Genomic DNA, 20619 nt, shown 5'->3' with positions numbered 1-20619 from the left:
TGAGTACAGATGTGAAAACATTCCCAACACCTGACACTCTACTGCCTAATTATGGGTCTTTTTCCACCAACAGTAGTATATGTATGGTAAAAATTCCAGCAAATAGTAATCTAAACATGAAACCAAAAAACTGAGAAAGAGAGAGAAAGAAAAAAGATAGAAGGAGAGGGGGTCAGAGAGGGAGAAATGGAGAAATTAAACTATTTAAAGGATGTCAATAATATGAACAGAATCAAATTGTTTAGGATAGTCCCTTGACTAATTTAACGTAGTATGATGAAATTGGGCAAGGGATTTCAAAGTGAACACAAAGAAAAAATTTCCAACAATGAAGTCTCATAAGACAGTACAACAATCTAATAAAGAAAATAGAATCTTCCTCAATTGCTTGAATCATTTAAAATGCAAGGGAACAGGCTTCCCTGGTGGCACAGTGGTTGAGAATCAGCCTGCCAATGCCGGGGACACAGGTTCAAGCCCAGGTCTGGGAAGATCCCACATGCCACGGATCAATTAAGCCCATGTGCCACAACTACTGAGCCTGCGCTCTAGAGCTTGGGAGCCACAACTACTGAAGCCCACGTGCCTACAGCTTGTGCTCCACAACAAAGAGAAGCCACCGCAATGAGAAGCCTGTGCACCCAACGAAGAGTAGCCCATGCTCGCCACAACTAGAGAAAGCCCACGCACAGCAACGAAGACCCAATGCAGCCAAAAATAAATAAATAAATTTAAAAATAAGTAAATAAATAAAATGCTAGGGAACTAAGCAACTGAGAACACAGGGGAGAAAGTAATCAGGAGGAGGAAATGGATAGACAATGTGATCTAGAGAGCTATCCCAGATATAATTCACAGCACTGGGTTTGATTTTGCAGATGAGCTAGAGAGTACGTAATTTTTTGACTCCATGTCCCAGTAATACTTCAAAACAAAAGCAGGTGATAATGAAAATAATCAGCTAATAATTATACATTTAATGACTCTCCTTTTCAATCCAGAGGTCACTGCTGGTCTCAGTTATATGAAGTAATATCTGGTTACTGTTCTTTAATTGCTTCTAGATTTATATTTATGGTAAAAACATGTGCTTATTGAAAAAGTTGGAAGCTACTCCCTTCTAGACTCTGTGCTCTTGAATTATAAAACTGCCCTCAAAAGGTAGTAACTTCCATTTCCAACACTGGTGGACCAGGTAATTTGTATTACTCCTACTCAACTAGAAAATGTGGACAAATTATTTTGTTAATTATAGCTTAAAGGCATTTAAGAGAGGTAACAAGATAGTGTACAATTACTTGAGCACCAGGAAAGTTAAGTTCAATACTAGGGCCTGGAAGCTTTACCTAATTCTGGAGAGGGAAGCTGCAACCTCCCAAACTAAAGCACAAGATTATTCGAGGGTAGAAGGTGACAGATGGGGATGGTGTTTAAAGCCCGAAGAGGATATTCTGGATATTAACAGCAGAAACTGTGAAATTTTAAAAATTTTAAATCAGAATTTTCCAACAATCTGTACGTTTCCCACCCCACCTTTAATATGTTACTAATGCTCTTTAAGAGTTTTCCTTCCCAACTGCCCAATACATAGTAATGGAAAGAGAATATATCATTGCCTAATTAGTTCTAGTATTCCGAAGACGTTTGCAATAATTATATACTTAAGTTTAAATTCATAAGTGAGTAATCTTATCACTTATAATCCTGAAACTCAGTCATAATTAAAAACCTATTTATAAACTATGGAGGATGAGGATCATTTGCTAGTAAAAAAAAAAAATTCTGTTGGCCTTCTGCAGTGGAAGTAAAATAATGGGTGCTTCTTGTACTCTTTTCATAATTTTAATAAATTCCACTTCAAAAGTAAAGTCAGAAATTAAGCTTGTATTTGATCCAACTGATTAAAAATAAGGATGTAGTCTGAGAATTCATTATGCACTAAGCAGTGTGCTAAATACGAGGAAAACAGCAGTGGCATTAACTACCATTTTACCCCACAAGTTATACAAATATATAGAAGAATTTATACATTATTGGCTCTCTGGGAAAATTACTATCAATACTAAATGATTTAGTGCTAACTGCTCTCCAATAGCACAATTAGTAATAAGCATTTCTGTAGTCAACCATGATATTAGTAAAAAGTCATGTAAACTAACAAGTAAAAACTTTCTCTTAGACAATCAAAAACACTTTGTCTTACCTTGGCACCATATTTGGAATAGTTCATTTCTGTTAGTGTTACTGGTCGCAATTTGTCAATATCTCCAAAGGCTACACCAGGAACATACAGGGCACAGACAATGTGAACCCATCTATAAGGAGAAAAGATATGATTTTGCTATCAGACCTTTGGAAAAAATGCCCACAGGAAAATAAATGTAAAATTATGTGTCATCTCAAATAACTACTCCAAGAATTTTATGATCAGATTTCAAAATCTCAGACACACAACTAAAGAATATGGAACACCTATACAATGATATCATTTATAGAAAAAGGGACTGCAATAAACGTTACTTTTCCAGCAGCTTAGCCAAAGGTGAGAGTTAACATCTATAATTGCCTTTCACTTAAAATTCATCACACTTTGCACTTATCTGTTATTCTTAAATATTTGCACAAAACCACTATTCCAATGAAACATCATTTTCATAGGCATGGAAAGGTATTCACGTTCATTATTTTAAGCACTCTGAGAATTAAGGATCCTAATTTGAGACTTGTGAAGTTACTCTGCATAAATCACATAAAATTGCTCTTTCCTGGTACTTTTTCCTAAAAGCTACTAGATAATCCTTAAGGACATATTTTAAAACAATTTTTGGTGTGCATCTTAACTTTATTTCTTCTCAGGTTGAAACTGATTGCTAGAAGATGGTACAGAACAGTTGTAATAACATAAGAAAGTCATATTTCATTCAACTTATCTGTTCACCATACAACCTATGTACTAAAATGTATGTGCCCCACATATATTTTTTGAAGTCTGAATGATGCTACAACACTAAACAAAGAATGTTCAGTTTCAGTATACTAAACAGAAAAAATAAATAGGAGTTGATTCTAATTCTATTTTTTAAAAACTGCTCTGAACATTTTTAAAATATATTAGGCACCCTGTTTGCTTACAATCAAACAAAACACAGGATCACTAGATTTTGAAATGTAAACAGATCTATATCACTTCTGCAAGACACAGGGTAAAAATGAGATGGCAAATATCTCTTAACCTTGTGAAAATATTAACAACAAATTTTGCTTTAGCACAGCTTGAGAGGCTATCATTGCTACATGGTTCTGTTTTGTGATGCATTATGAGTTTTAAAGAAATAAGACTAAGAATCACTTTATAGATGTACTGGGGAAAATAGTTACAAATCTTCAAAAATTATCTTTTTTTATTGGGAAAAAACTCCAAGGTTTTGTGATTTTCTTGATAAAATGTTTTAATCCAACCTCCCAAATGCATCCTGCGGAGTTCAATATAAAGATACACATCTTCAACAAGCAGCTGCTTTCTCAATTTAATTTGCACAGTTTTCTCATGCTCCACTGGTGTGTTAAATGCTGCTGTACTCTGTACAAGTTCATCTTTGATAAACCCAACAGCTGGCTGCTTGCTTCCTACTGACCTTCTTAAAATGTTTTAGTACAAGTCACACAGTACTACAGATTTAAACTGCCATTTCAGTGTGATTGGCACACAAGCGTATCATTTCCCCCAACCACTCATGTGAGGATGCCAACTTGACTCTTTATTAAAATACATATCAAACAGCTGAGACAATTTTGGTCCTTTTTAATATATGTTGTATATAGTTTTTTGTTCATTTGTTTAGCTGCACATACTTTAGAACCTTTTAATTAAGACAAACTGAGAAATCAAAAAGGAATAATTTTCCTTGTTACTTTACCATCCATTCTGCTTGGAGCTATGAAGACAGATGTTGATTAGGGAAAGGAGCAGAAAACAAGCATCCCATAAATCCACGAAAAAACAAAGAGTCAGAATTGTCATTCTAGCATAGAAGCTATTAATAGATTCTTTTAAATTTACATATTTTAATAAAGCAAACTAAGTAGAAAGCTACTTCTCAAAAAACTCATTTCAGAATGGGAACTATATTCATCAATCAAATTTGATTTTGAAATGTCTTGTATTTGTAGTGCCTTTATAACATATTAAAAAATTCACTTCCAGGATGTTATTTTCATTCCTTCATTTATTCATTCAGTAATTAATTACTAAGTGTCTACTAGGAACGGAGCACCATGCAGGACGTTTGGAAGTTACAATGACTTATGTGAAATGTTTGCAGCATAGGGTGTGGTACCCTATTATATTAAAGTATGTCTAATACTTCCTATAATCAGGTTTTTAATATCATTAACACAGGATAAAACACTCTCCCTAAGAAAAAAATAAAAATTTAATGATAAGAATGTACGGATGGTCTTCTCACATTAAATCACATCATCTTCTATTGTAGAATTTGTAGCTCCCATCAGAAACAGAGGGGGGGAAAGTCTAATTAGACTACATAATAGAAGTCAATTTCAAAACCTTTTTCATTCTTTCCATGCATTGTTCTTTCTTTTCATCTGTTTTGCATCTTAGCTACAATACTAAATAGCTTGTCAAATTTCTTGGCTTTTTTTGCCTTGATTCAAGCTAGTATTACATGCTTCAAACTATATCAAAAAAAAAAAAAAAAAAAACATATCAAGACCTGTAATTTCCACACTAGCCTACAGGTGAGCGTGAACATCAACACAAATAAAACGTTCAAACAGTATAGAAAAAACTTGCCAGGCTGCACCATGAAGGAAGGTGTCTACATACATGTAAGATCCACAGAAGTCAATACAAATATCTCCCAGTAAAACTAAATGGTTAAAGAGGCCTCCCTTTTCTTCATTCAGAAAAACTTTCCAAGTTATTTTGTGGACTATGTATTAGTACATATTATATACTAGTGTGATAAGAGAGCTACTTTATAGTTGCTTTTCAATAGAAATTTCAAATTACTGACCAGAAAAAAGGTAAAATAAACGCTCTTCCCTAAAACGAAGCTCTGTGTTTTCCAAAGCTGCCATACTTATTCACAACAATTTATCACCATAAATTTCAAATCTCAGGACTAAAGAGTTACTAAGAAAGAATTTATGCAGTTGGTATTCTATGATTACCTTAAGTAAGTAGAATAATATTGGTAATAAAAATCACTAGTAGTAGCAGTAGCAGAACTAAGGAGATATTTATTAAAACACTTACTACACTCCAGAAACTACACTGCTTACAGAAATCATCTCATTTAATTCTCTCAAAAGTGCTAGGAAACTGAGGCATAAAATGGTTAAATCTAAAATCACAGTAAGAAAAGACTAGAATTCAAATATAGGTGGTCCAACCTGAAAGTACACGCTTTTCATGTTGTACTAAATTCCCTAATTCTAGGCCAAAGTCACTACAAACATAAAATAATGCTCATGTCCACGATACAGACCAGAGACTCAAGTCAATACATCAAATAATTTGTTATATATTTATTTAATTTGGGGATGAGCTTATGTCAGACAAGAGGTAAGATTTTTAGTCATTTTTCCTAAACATCAACACAGGGTTCTCTTAAGATTCCATGGTAGACCCTATGCAATCCCAGCAATCTTGTATGGCAATACTTCTCAAGGCCCTGTCCACCAATTGAGGTAAAAATGAGAAAAATAAGAAAAATATTTTTTACTTTACTAAAAAAAATTTATTAAATTTAAAAGACTGTCCTTTATTTTGGGATAAAATGTATCCTATCCTTTTCAAGATGTTAATATGAAAAATAATGGTGATAATTTGTATAAGTTATTTTGTTATTCTTGTTAAAATATTAAATGTTTCGTAAAAATACTGAAATATACATATGTGGCAAAATAAAAAATTGAGCACCCCCTCTTACATGGGGGAGGAGGGTAAGTAGTGATCCATAAAATATAAAAGGTTAGAAACTACTCTTATACATCAGTCACCCATCCTAGTTGGTAGTCTCCTTAGAAAAAAAACATGAAAGATGCCAACGCTATGATGATGACAACTGCTCAAATGTGGTAATAAAGATGAGTGTGAATATAGTGAAAAGAACATAGGTCTTTGTGCCAGTTATCAATTTATTGCCTCTCAGCCCAAATCCACCCTTCAATATCTACTTTGCAACAATGAACAGAAACCCTTCAGCATTTCTCCTTTACAGTAAGCATCATATCATACTAAGCTGTCTCAGTAGGGAGTGGTAGAAGGCACTGTAGGAGGAAGGGGCTTCTCTGCAGGATGGGAAGAGGACATCCGCCAGTGCTCTGCCCCACCACATGCATCGTCCCTCAGTGACCCTGCAGGCCCAGGCTGGAGATCACTTTTCTGTGGGCCTCTCAACACAGACACCATACACTCCAGGCTTTGAACCACTGCCCAGCCACCCACTTGCCAAGAACTGTAGACTAGGTAGTGACCCAGGCAAACCATCCAACTTCTCGGCCATCCAGTAGGCTGGAACTACAGTTTCTCTAACAAGGCCTGAACCCCAGCCTTGGGGAAGGTGCCTTCATTCCAAGTTTGTCATTGCCTGGATACTCTCCCTCAGCCCTACGGTATTATTCTTTAGAGTTCTTTTATATCTTATGGTTACTGTTTATCATAGCTTAGTAATTCTTTACACTAAACATCCCCTTTTAAAATCACTGTATGGGTTCTGTTTCCTGATACACGCTTGAAGTCAAACAGATCTGAGTTCAAATTTAACTATGGACTTGTTCAAATTAAAACTATGTAATGATCTGAGCCTTAGGTACTACCTATAAAATAGGAAACTTCACCAGCTCTCTTATCATATGGTCATTACTAAGATTAAATGGGATTATGGGTTATAAAGGCAAATGCAGATCCTCAATAAATGATCTTTTCTCCTCCCTGCCCTGATCTGTAGCCTCTTGTCTATTTACTCTGTGCCAAAAAGACACAAAGAAGCAATCAAATGAAAGTGTGTAACTCAGAAAATCATAAATAGAAAAATAGTCAGAAGCATACTCATTATAAAGCAGGCATATTAACCCAACAGAATTATGACATCAACCTTCCAGCATCTGTCTCCTTGAAAATTCCATCCTGATTGGGACATAGTTCACAGCTAGGGGAAACACCACATTTACAGGCATCACAAAACCAAGGTTCAGTGGAGTTTTCAGAAGCTGAACTCATAATAGAGTCACTCTCTCCATCAACTCCATAACAACCTAAAAGAAAAAAAAAAGAGTATGATTAAATAGAGTTTATTTTTTAAACTCACATTTATAAAGTTACAAAAGAAAAAGGGAAAGGAAGTAGAGAAAAATTCTGAAAAATTAATGGTTTATAAGAATATTAAAGTCAAAACACAGAAGTGAAATCATTTTATAAAAATATTTTTTCAAAAAAAAAAATAAAAATAAAAATAAAAATAAATAAAAAAATATTTTTTCACCTACCATAGTATATGCAATGAAATAAATGACTCTTTAAGATAATTTTAGACCTACTGGAAAGCATTACAGAAGGAGGAAATTTTAAGGTTCTTTAAAAAATTTTTTAATTAAAAAAATATATAAAAATATGCGTTTTCATTAAAAAGAAATCAGAACTATTTAGTCTATGAACTATTAATTAGTAAATATTTTTGAGCTCCCTTTGTACTGAACACATATATAAAAGACCATGATCATGCAAAACATACAAACAAAATGCCTCTGATCTAATTTTGGAGGTGGCAGATTAAAACACAAATTCATACAACCACAAATGCAAAGTTAGTATTAGTAAAAGGAAAATAATACAGAAACACGCACACACATAAATTAAGGCTATAGAACAATTTGAATAGTTCAGACTAGAGTTAGACAAGTGAGTTATATTCACAGCTGAGCCAGTCTAGAACTATACAAGGTATTTGATCTTTTTAAACATTTATAATTCTTCTATCTTCTGTAAAAATGTATCCATAACTGAAATGAATGAAAAGAGAATGCTTTTTCCTCTTTTCATTCACTGATAACTCGATACTCTGAGGGTTAAATTATTTAAGCAGCTAATGTGATTTTAAAAATTTTAAACATCCTCATGAACATACCAAACAAAGAAGATAATGTAGCATAGTTCTTTACATTTTAGAGTAGAACATCAACCATTATTGATGGCTTGTAATAAAGAGTACCTCCCTGGTGACTACAATAGTCATGACTCCTAAATTGTTTTCTTTTACCTAAATAGTGCTGGATATACCACAAACTTCATATTATCTAACTTTTTTTCCAGAAAGGAAGACACTGCCCTAATGACAAAACATACTTAAGAAAAATAATTTAATGTATATGTAGTAATTTAAAAGATTACAATCTTATTCTAGTTCCAATGTATGCCCCATCATCTTTAGGCTTGGGGATTTCTCTGATATCCTAAGACACATTTATTTCCTGTCAAGACAGTTCACTTCTACATATAGCCTATAATCAACCTTCCCAGGATACTTTTCACCAGGTTTATTCTAAGAGGCTAGTCTTAGTGCCAAACTCGAAAGGGCACTAAGTACCCAAAGTACCCTTCAATAAACTGAAGCCATTAAAAAAACCACTATGAGAAACATATATAAGTAACAAGCATCTCTCAAAAGGACTCACCATGTAGGTAAGTTTATATGCATCCAATGTAAGATCATGTGATTACTGAAACTGGTTATACACTACACAGACAACAGGAGCCTGTTGAAAAGCATCTTCACATAACCACCAAAGACATCCAAGTTAAAAAAAATAAATAAGTATGTAAATAAATACTGAGTTGAACAAGTCACCCAGAAAGAAAAAGAACCATACACATTAATAAATAATTTTAAACTACCAACATTAATTTACTAGATGTCGTTAATAGGTCAACAGTCCTGCATAAGTATTTTATTCACACAGTAGTACCACTCCATATAGATTATATTAAAATATCGTAGTAGGCAGAAAACTAAAAATTTGTTTGCAACTGTGATTTACATAAGCTGCCTCACGCAAATCCCTTAATTATTGTCAAGTTTATGTTATTCAAAGGCTTTATAATGGTGAAACTTAACATAATCTGAAAAGTCATACGAAAGAATGCCAGAGAAAAGATTTTAAAGGAGCTAGACTATCATGCACAAGATAAGAAAAGGAATCAAACTATTAATTTCTTTAATATAATTAAATTGTGCTTGGTAATAATTATCAACTTCATCACTTCTGTTTAGATATACATTTTTTAAATGATAAATTATAAAATGAAAAAGAAATAAAATTTTCTTCTGGGAGTAGCTATTATTAACCATCACCAATAGAAGAATATTCTTCAGTAAAGGCAACAGTAAGCAAAACATTTTATTCAAAAAATTCATAAAACAATAAAAACAGTCAATTTGATTTCTCAAAAGGTTATGCAATACTACAAAGAGAAAAGTCTATTTTCTTTACAAAATAATATTCCTTCGAGGCAAATTCTTTCATTTGTATTCACACAAAGTCCCAAGATTATAAAACCCCCAAGTGACTATCCATTTTATTCATCTCATTCACCAATATTAAGGTAAATCACAGCAGTTCACTCTTTTAGAATAAAGCAGTTTCAATTCTAATTTTTAAAGAATATACCACACACCTGACAAACACCTGCATAATGATTAAACCACCTACAAACAACCTGAGAAGTGATTTCAACCTAGGAAATTCCTACTTTGTAACCTAGCAGACTGGTATTATATTAAGCACAAAGAACAAGCAGCAAGTGGATAAGTATTTCTTCTTCAGCTTCACTGCCCTTGAAAAATAATCCACACTGTGTTATTACCTTTACAGAGTTCTTTACTTGCCACTTTTCCCCTATTTCCACTTTGCCCTGCCACTTTCTCCCTATTTCTCTGCCATACCTTTTGGGTTTACTGAGCTCTAGAACAAAGTTCTAGCATTTATATCCACTCTAATCCATTTTAATTAATGACTAAATACATTTTTAAATATTTTTTCTTCCATAGACAAAAGAATTTAAACTACCATAAAACAAGGTTTATTCTCTTCTACCTATCTAATTTTGAGTAAAAGATGCAAAAAGTACACTTTCAATATGATTACAGAAAAAAAGTCTTTTATATGGGTAAACATATAAAATAAAAAATTTATAGATATATAAAACCTATTTCATATAGGTTTTCCATGTTTTTAAATGGGTAAACAGAGAAAACATGGTTCTATGACTGTCTAACAATCAACCTCTGGGTAGTACATGCAACTTATACAAATCATATTTAATGCAAAATAATATAAAATGTGCTTACAATTGTTTTGAGTTATACAAGAATACGTATAACCCAAATTAGTGGAAATATTCCCATTCAGCCTGGCATGGGAGATCAAAAGACCTACAGTCTTCTACTTTCTAGCTATGTAGCTGTACACAAACCACATCTCTAAGGCTGAGTTACCTCATCTGCAGTAAGTATTTAGCATCTATTCTAACTATCTCTCAGTACAGAAAATTAAAAAACAGGAACAAAAAATTTGCCATTTTGAAATTTTTCTGTACTTAACATCCTATCACTAGAACTCTGATTACAAAACCCACTAAAATAAAAGATTTTAAATTGAGTAATATTGTTGTTTATGAGAAAAGAACTTATAACATGCATGATACCTGTCACAAATATATCCTAAAGCATAAAAGAGCAAAAGTGCCTGCTCACATATAAAGTCCAAATGGTTATAACTTGAACATACTTTACTACCCAATAAACACTCATAAGAATATATTTTTGCATATGCTAAGAAATAAAAATAGTCTAGGGCTAGGCTAACAGCAGACTGAAAAATAAACAAAGGGGGGAAAACATCTTAGTAGACCTTATTTAATGCATTGCTGGCAAGTGTGCTACCTAATGCTCTGTCATGTACTATGACATGTAGGTGACATTTTTCTTCAGACAGTACAATCAGTACATCAGGATAACTGACATCACAGTCAGGGGTACCCTACTATTACAAGTCAGTTACAAGATCTTGTCACAAAGGTGCTTATACTAAGTGACAAGCTGCAACCCAAACAAAAAAGAAATTCATCTACACTTAGATGAAATAAGTACTCTGAAAAATAGACAGTTATACATTTAATAACCACATTTGGAAAACTATCTTTTAGCAAAATCTCAACTTAAAAACTTACCTAGGACTTCCCTGGTGGCACAGTGGTTAAGAATCCGCCTGCCAAAGCAGGGGACATGGGTTCGAACCCTGGTGCAGGAAGATTCCACATGCCGCAGAGCAACTAAGCCACTGCGCCGCAACTACTGAGCCTGTGCTCTAGAACCCATGAGCCACAACTATGGAGACTGCGTGCTGCAACTACTGAAGCCCGCATGCCTAGAACCCATGCTCTGCAACAAGAGAAGCCACTGCAGTGAGAAGCCCGTGCACCGCAATGAAGAGTAGCCTCCTCTTGCTGCAACTAGAGAAAGCCCACGCACAGCAAGAAAGACACAACACAGCCAAAATTAAAATAAATTAATTAATTAATTTTTTAAAAAACTTACCTAAATTATAATTACTTAAGCCATAAGTATATTTTTTTTTAAAGGGAAAAAAGAAAAAGAAATGATAAAGCAAATACACAAAAGCACTAACTATGGTTGTCTGGATATTAGGACTGTTAGAAATGTTTTATCTTCTCTGTTCTATATTTCTCACATTTTATTTACTATTCATGCAATATATTATGAAGGAGAATTAGCTTTCTCTAAAATAAAACATTTAATACGTTCATGTTTAACCATGAAATGTTTAAGGAAAAGCTGCATGGCCGATTTACAATACAGAAGTCTGTCACTTAGGCACCTGATTGAAAACCAAAACCAGAAACATAAAACCTAGCAACACTAGTTTCCTATTATGCCTTAGAAAATTTCACTTCTTCTGAATTCATTAATTTTAGATAAAAATTCATTTTGGAACTTTAAAAGTATCAGAGGAATATCTACATATGTGTATAAAAATGAACATTCTAAACAGTGAAAAATATTACAAAGTTAAAAGGTACAGAACAGGGTGGAAAAAGTATTCACAAGGACGAAAACTATTTGTAACACATATAGCTAACAAAAGATTAACATTAATAAAAAAATTCCAAAAAGTCAATGAGAAAAAGACAAGAAATGACAAGAGAAATATATAGAAAGTAACAGAAAAAAGAAAATAGCCACAGATACCAAACTTCAATACAAATAAAGTGAACACATAATTAAGAGATGGTCTCCAAAATATTTTTTTAATTTATTAATATGCAGTGTTGCAGAGTTATCAAGTAGTTTGTACACTGTTGGTAAGAACACAAATAAATACAGTCTTTTTGAAGGGCAATCTGGCAAAGTTTGTTAAAAGTTTAAATGTACTTACCTTTTGATTCATTCTAGGAATCTACCCCACAGAAATTATTACATGTATATGACATATCCGTTAGCACTATATATAAGCAAAAAACTACAAACAAAAAAAGTAAATACATTATGGTTGAACCACTCTATAGCTAAATACATACCATTAAAAAAATAATAAAATATCTATATGTACTCATATGAAAAGAATCTCAAGATTAAGAGATGAGTGATTGAAATAAAGAGATGAGTGAAATAAAGTGAGTTATACGGGAGGAAAATCCCATGAATTTATCTTATTTATTTACTTATTGCAGGGCAGGGACTGTGCAAATATGCATATGCATATGTGCACACGTGCATGTAAGTAAGAGCCTGATGAAAGGGGCTCTTCACTGGTCAAATATGGACAATCTAAGCATCACAAAGAGTAATGAGGTTGTAGATGATAATGTGTGAGACCACAGTAATACTGAAAAGGCTAAAAGGGGAGAAGTTCTCTACAAAATAAATGCTGCCTGATAAATGTAGAAGGAATGATAGAATTAGAAAATCCCCACCCTACTGAGACTGAACCAGGAAGAAACAGAAAATATAAACAGACCAATCACAAGCACTGAAATTGAACTGTGATTAAAAATCTTCCAACAAACAAAAGTGCACAACCAGATGGCTTCACAGGTGAATTCTATCAAACATTTAGAGAAGAGCTAACACCTATCTTTCTCAAACTCTTCCAAAATATAGCGGAGGGAGGAACACTCCTAAACTCATTCTATGAGGCCACCATCACCCTGATACCAAAACCAGACAAAGATGTCACAAAGAAAACTACAGGCCAGTATCACTGACGAACATAGATGCAAAAATCCTCAACAAAATACTAGCAAACTGAAACCAACAGCACATTAAAAGGATCATACAGCATGGTCAAGTGGGGTTTATTCCAGGAATGCAAGGATTCCTCAATAAACGCAAATCAATCAATGAGATACACCATATTAACAAACTGAAGGAGAAAAACCTTAAGATCATCTCAATAGATGCAGAAAAAGTTTTAGACAAAATTCAACACCCATTTATGATAAAAACCCTCCTGAAAGTAGGCACAGAGGGAACTTACCTCCACATAATAAAGGCCATATATGATAAACCCACAGCCAATATCATCCTCAATGGTGAAAAACAAACCATTTCCACTAAGATCAGGAACAAGACAAGGTTGCACACTCTCACCACTATTATTCAACATAGTTTTGGAAGTTCTAGCCACAGCAATCAGAGAAGAAAAGGAAATAAAAGGAATACAAATTGGAAAAGAAGAAGTGAAGCTGTCACTGTTTGCAGATGACATGATACTACACATAGAGAATCCTAAAGATGCTACCAGAAAACTACTAGAGCTAATCAATGAATTTGTTAAAGTAGCAGGATACAAAATTAATGCACAGAAATCTCTTGCATTCCTATACACTAATGATGAAAAATCTGAAAGTGAAATTAAGAAAACACTCCCATTTACCATTGCAACAAAAAGAATAAAATATCTAGGAATAAACCTACCTAAGGAGACAAAAGACCTGTATGCAGAAAACTAGAAGACACTGATGAAAGAAATTAAAGATGATACAAACAGATGGAGAGATATACCATGTTCTTGGATTGGAAGAATCAACATTGTGAAAATGACTATACTACCCAAAGCAATCTACAGATTCAATGCAGTCCCTATCAAACTACCAATGGCATTTTTCACAGAATTAGAACAAAAAATTTCACAATTTGTATAGAAACACAAAAGACCCCAAATAGCCAAAACAATCTTGAGAAAGAAAAACAGAGCTGGAGGAATCAGGCTCCCTGACTTCAGACTAGACTACAAAGCTACAGTAATCAAGACAGTATGGTACTGGCACAAAAACAGAAATCTAGATCAATGGAACAGGACAGAAAGCCCAGAGACAAACCCACACACATATGGTCACCTTATTTTTGATAAAGGAGGCAAGAATATACAATGGAGAAAAGACAGCCTCTTCAATAAATGCTGCTGGGAAAACTGTACAGCTACATGTAAAAGAATGAAATTTGAACACTCCCTAACACCATACACAAAATTAAAAGCTAAAAGGGAGTAAGACCATGGTCCACCTAGAAGAAAGATAAAAAACAAAAAAATCTACATTATTTGGACCAGGTCACACATCATTACATATTTTTCAACCCAGGTTCCAATTAATATGGGGTGGCAACAGTGCATAACAGTGTCAGTAAGACTTGACCCAAAACATCTCCAGGATATATATATGCTGATCAGGCTGCACATTACTGTACTGAGGATTATTATTACTTTTCCTCAAAAGAGAAATTCAACCACGTAACCAAAGATTATTAAGCAGGGTTTGATGTGTTTTTTTTTTTCTTTTTCTATTTAGTAGACAAGACTGCTACAAAGCTAGTGGAAGATGAAAAAGTCTTCACAGATCTACTAATCAACACAATTTCTTAGTGATGCTATCCAAGTGCTACTAAAAAAACTTAAATGGAAAAGTCGGGAGTATATCCATATTAAAACAACCCCTTCTCAAACGAATAGTTATATTTGGCAAGGAATCTTTTGCACTAGTAGATAAAAATGACCTACAGGAAATTACATTAAAAAGGATCCCAAATACCATATTTGGTATGTTTACTAACAAACAGGGAATAACAATTTTATTAGAACACTATATTAATCATAACTTTAATTCATTAGGTTTATAAAAATATACATTGATGTTTAATAACACTTCTCCCTTAAACCAAAAGAGATCATTTAAAATCGCCAAAACTAGGAATCTTTCAAGATATTAGCTCTAATACTACTACTAAGAAAAGAAAGAAAAGCTACTAAGAAAGTGAGAAAGAGAATTATATAATCACAATCATACAAAAGAAACTCCAAAATTAATGAGAGAAAGGGAAAATTATACTAAAGGAAGAAAGTAGTAACAATAAAATAAAAAAACTCAAGATTTATTTTTTACTTTGATTTACAATTTGCATCTTTAACTTTGAACGTATCTGAAGTTCACAGAATTAACAATACTCCCAACAAAGCAATTATACTACAACATATTCAGTTTCTGAATAGAGAAACTACTCAGTTTCTCTATTTATTGTTTTCCCTATTTATTTTTTCCACATATTAGCTTGCTCCCAAAAAGCCTACAAAGCATCACACTCAGGAGTATTAATTTCCCTTTCTGTGTCTTCCCTTCTTCCTTCTCTCATAATAAAAATAGTTCCCCTATTCTAATGAGTTAGTCTTGGGAGAAAAATGAGCAATCATTAGCAAATGCTCAAGTGCCATCAGAGCCATTTAAATGAATAACACAAGAAAAAATGCTACATGACTTTATAGACACAACTTGCTTCTGACCTAAATGAAATTACCACTCAGTTTGATAATCTTCTTTGTCTGCCTTGACTCAGAAAGATTTTATGGCTGTTTCTAAAAAATCAAAGCTTCCTTAGAAAGAAAGTAGATTTGCCATTATTGAGACTATTCATCTGAAGCACAAGTATCATTATGAACTTTTAATAGCTCTAGACACATCAGGAGAACTAATGGGGTGTCATTCCAGAAATGTACATTCATTTAAACAAGAATCTATTGGGAAAGAACTCATACCAAGAATCGAAGAGGTACAAGACTAAATCAAAGACAAAGACAATGTTGGTGAGGATACAGAGAAAAGGGAACCCTCGTACACTGTTGGTGGGATTGTAAATTGGTGCAGCCACTATGGAAAACAGTATGGACGTTCCTTAAAAAAACTAAAAAGAGAACTACCATATGAACCAGCAATTCCACTGCTGGGTATATATGCAAAGAAAACAGAAACACTAATTTGAAAAGATACATGCACCCCAATGTTCACAGCACCATTATTTACAACAGCCAAGATATGGAAGCAACCTTAGTGTACATCAACAGATGAATGGATAAAGAAGATCTGGTATACACAATTGAATATTACTCAGCCATTAAAAAGAATGAAATTCTGCCATTTGCAACAATGTGGATGGACCTAGAGAGTAAATATTATGCTTAGGCGAGTAAGTCAGCCAGAAAAGGACAAATACCTATGTTATCACTTATATGTGGAATCTAAAAAAATAAAACAGCAAACATATGGAACAAAACAGAAACAGACTCAATATATAGAAAACAAACTAGCAGTTACCAGTGGGGAGAGGGAAGGGAGGAGGGGCAAGATAAGGGTAGGAGATTAAGAGATACAAACTACTATGTATGAAATAAATAAGTGACAAGGATACATTGTACAGCACATGGAAATACAGCCATTATTTTGTAATAACTTTAAATGGAGTAAAATCTATAAAAATACTGAATCACTACTTCATACATCTTAAATTAATATAATATTATAAATCCACTATACTTCAATAAATAAATAAATAAGACAAGAGGTCAGAGGCGAGGGTTCATTCTGATTTGTACATGGTACTAGTCCCCAGGAGACTCAGGCCTGAGTCCAAAATGAAGGACCTATAGTACAATAAAACAGTTGCTTTACTATCATAGCTGTGGGACATTGAGACCGCATGGCCGTAGGAGCCTGCCTACCAGCAGCAAGACACATCACCCTCAAAGTAGATGAGGAACTATACAGTCAAATACTTCTAGGGACCAGGCAACTATCAAAAATGAGCAAGGGATTTGAGAGAAGGGAGTGGTAAACTGAAGATTGTAGGCTTCACCAGCAGGAGGCAGCCCTATTCAGCTCCAGAGGATTGTTGCCATAAGAGAGTGAAAACCTACTGCTGTCAGAACTTCAAGATAACAAATTCCAGAATGTGCAAAATAAAATCTCCCAGTTTTTAAATGTTAGCAATCAATTCAATTTCTTAAAACCACTGTGCTAGCCTTAAAAATCACATCCATGGTCAAACCTATGACCTATGAAGTAGAGATAGTGCCCTCAGCATGATGAAAAGTCAACAACACTAATAGTACTGGTCATGCCTGATCACACATCAGCAATGACAGTCATGAATACAAGCAATGGTAACATACTTGTGACCATCAGTGGTGATCAATACAACAATGGCAGCACAGCTGCTGCTTTTGATGTTCAACTATTCTGCAACTCCTCCAAGAAATCTGAACCACTCCTGGAGGGAAAAAAAAAAATGCATACATACAACCATGTTGACTGGTCTCAATTTATATTCATTACTAATCTAAAGTGGTTCCTTATTGCTATCTGGTAATGATATATACACATAATATATACATGTGAATACATGTATGTATGTATACACACACACACAATATTAAGTATTGTGTTATTCCCCCAAATAACTATTTTACACCTACCTCTCACTCCTCAAATCTCCAACACTCTGCTAATGACTGCTTCCTATTTCACTGAAAAGATAAGAAGCATTCAAAAAATAATTTCCACATGCTCTGACCACCACATCTAACATCCTACCTACATCTGTATCCATATATTTTCTTTTCCCTCCAGTTACTATGGCTACCTTTATCTATTATATCTCTCCACTTGGTACTGGATCCCATCCTCTCTAGCCTTGTACTCAAAGCCCTTGCTCCATCAACTGTTCCCCTTTCTCTCCTTACATCATCAATTGTCAGCTTTCTCTTTCCGCTGGTCACTTCCATCAGCACAGTAACATGCCATGTAATCTGCAACTGTGGTAGGCAGCCTCTAAGATGGCCCACAGTATTAACATTCTTGGAATGTCCCCTCCTACATTTGACTAGCGTTGTTCTGTGTGAACAACAGAATATGGCAGAAATGATAGTACATAGTCTGTTAACTAATTTTGTATCTTTCCCCTTGCTTTTATGTATTTTACATTTATTTAATAAATCATGTGATATAAACATTTTGTCCGTAACCCTTTTTTTCCCATGACCTTTGGGATGGCTTGCCTGCTAGTGTACTGGGCGTCTACAGTTGCATTAGAGTAATTTCCCACAAGACAGGTTTCCATCTTACTCTAAAAACAGTATTTGAGAGCTACCTTCTCTTTTGAAACATCTTCCTTACTTAACCTCCAGGTCACTACTTAAGGCTCTTCTCCTATCTCACTGGCAATGTGTTCCCCACCTCCTCTGACGTGCTAGGACCACTTTACTGCTCCCTAGTAGCACATCCAGGCTCACAGTTTTAAATAACATCTGCAGACTGATGAGTCCCAAATTTATCTCGCCAGCCCCTATACGTTACCTAAACCCTAAAAATTTGAAACCAAACTTTTACTCTCCACCTCAAAACCTATTCCTCTCTTGGATCATTGCTATGGTCTCCTAAATGGTCTCCCTGATTCCCATTTTGGACCCACTTCAGTCTACTCTCAACCCAGTAGTCAGAGCGATCCTTCCAAAACATAAATCAAATCATATTAATCCTCTGCTCAAAACTCATGTCGGTCTTCCCAGATCCATCACAGTAAAATCTGAAACCTATGACTTTCAAGGCCTCATCTGGCTTGCCCCCAGCTCTGCCTCTACCACTAATCAGCTCACTCACTCAGTTCTAGCCACACTAACCTTCATGTCATTATACAAACACCCCGAACACGTTTCCACTTCAACATCTTTACTCACTACTCCCTCATTCTGGAGTGCTCTTTCCCCAAATATTCACATGGTTTGCTCACTCACATCCTTCAGGTCACTGCCCAAATATCACCATAACAGAGAGGATTTCCTGTGTAAGCTTTTATAAATACGAACTTCCACCTACCCACTCAACCACCCCCATTCGTAGCACTCCCAATATTCCTTTTCCTTATTTATTTTTCTCCATAGTCCAGACCACCACCTGATACATACTTATTGTTTTATGTTTTCATTCCTGTCTCTCTTACTATACTTTAAGCTCCATGAGGTCAGCAATGTCTATATTGTTTATTTTACATGCCTAAAACCAACAGAATGCCTAGCACACAGAAGGTACTAAACAAACATTACTGAAAAAAATAAATGAATGAATAACAGTAATAGGAGACATTCCCACAGTGAGTCTTAGCAGCAAGGGAGGGGAGCTTCACATGAAGGCAAGAGGACTGGTTAAAGAAGCACAGGCCCCACAGGTCTCAAGCCCAGCAGACACCCAGAACTATTTGGGAGAAGGACTATAATACCAGAAAGGCCAGTAAGAAAAGGCCATAGAAACACTGTTTTGCAGTAGGCATGGCCTTGATAAGAAAAAATTAACTGATAGGAAAAAAGAGTAACTTTACCACAGAGAAACCTGGAAGATACCCTCTCAACCAAGTGATCAAAATAACATCACCAGTAACTGGACAAACAAACATATATGCATTGACAGCACAACATAACTTCTATGGCACCCCTGCCAAAAGCACATAACCTGAACCTAATCACGAGAAAACGTAAGAAAACCCCAATATTGAGGACATCCTATAAAAGAACTGGCCTGTATTCTTCAAAAATGCCAATGGCATGAAACACAAAAAGACTCAAAATATGTTCAAGATTAAAGGAAACTACACAGACATGACAACTGAATGCAATTCATAATCCTGGATTTTATTTTGCTAGAATCAACATTATTGGGATGATTGGCAAAATGTGAATATAATCGGTAGATTACAGTATTCTATCAATGCTGATTTCCTGACTTTGATAATTATGTGATTGTGTAAAAGAATGCCCTTGTTCTTTGTTCTTAAGAAATATACATTGAGGTATTAGGGGTAGAGCTGAACATTGTGTCTACAATTTACCCTCAGAGAGGTGAGGAAAAAATTATTATATGAGAAGATAAAACAAATATAGCAAAATGTCACCATCTTGGAAATCTGAGTGACAAGTATATGGAAATTCTATTACTCTTATAACTTTTCTATAAGTCAGAAATTATGTCAAAATAAAAAATTTTAAATAAAGTACAACAAAATGTTACATAAAAAAAGATTCAAAATTCATAATCAGGAAAAATAGTTTCAACATATTATATGTAATTACACATTACATATAAAAATATGTTCAACATATTCAGATTTTAAAAGATGAACTCTACAAATTCCCCTTTCAAGTTCAAAATTTTAGAGTGTAACTATTAAGGAAGAAACTATAATACCAGTAGACTTCAACAAT

At 34.3% G+C, this 20619-nt stretch overlaps 1 protein-coding gene across 5 annotated transcripts in view; it reads right to left on the bottom strand.

Annotated features, from left to right (window-relative positions):
* The window catches only part of PHF14 (PHD finger protein 14), a 208379-nt gene that overhangs the window by 171440 nt on the left and 16320 nt on the right, over window positions 1–20619 (bottom strand). For all 5 annotated transcript variants that reach the window (XM_032643190.1, XM_032643188.1, XM_032643189.1 and 2 more), the window contains exons 5-6: window positions 7122–7281; window positions 2204–2315 (exon numbers count right to left, since the gene is read on the bottom strand). In XM_032643190.1, the coding sequence (XP_032499081.1) occupies window positions 2204–2315; window positions 7122–7281 (272 nt within the window). The remainder of the gene's footprint in view (window positions 1–2203; window positions 2316–7121; window positions 7282–20619) is intronic.

The sequence above is a fragment of the Phocoena sinus genome, chromosome 9 (assembly GCF_008692025.1).
Source record: "Phocoena sinus isolate mPhoSin1 chromosome 9, mPhoSin1.pri, whole genome shotgun sequence".
Lineage (NCBI taxonomy): Eukaryota > Metazoa > Chordata > Mammalia > Artiodactyla > Phocoenidae > Phocoena > Phocoena sinus.
Note: the sequence above shows the minus strand (reverse complement) of the source record. Positions and strands in the feature narration are given on the sequence as shown.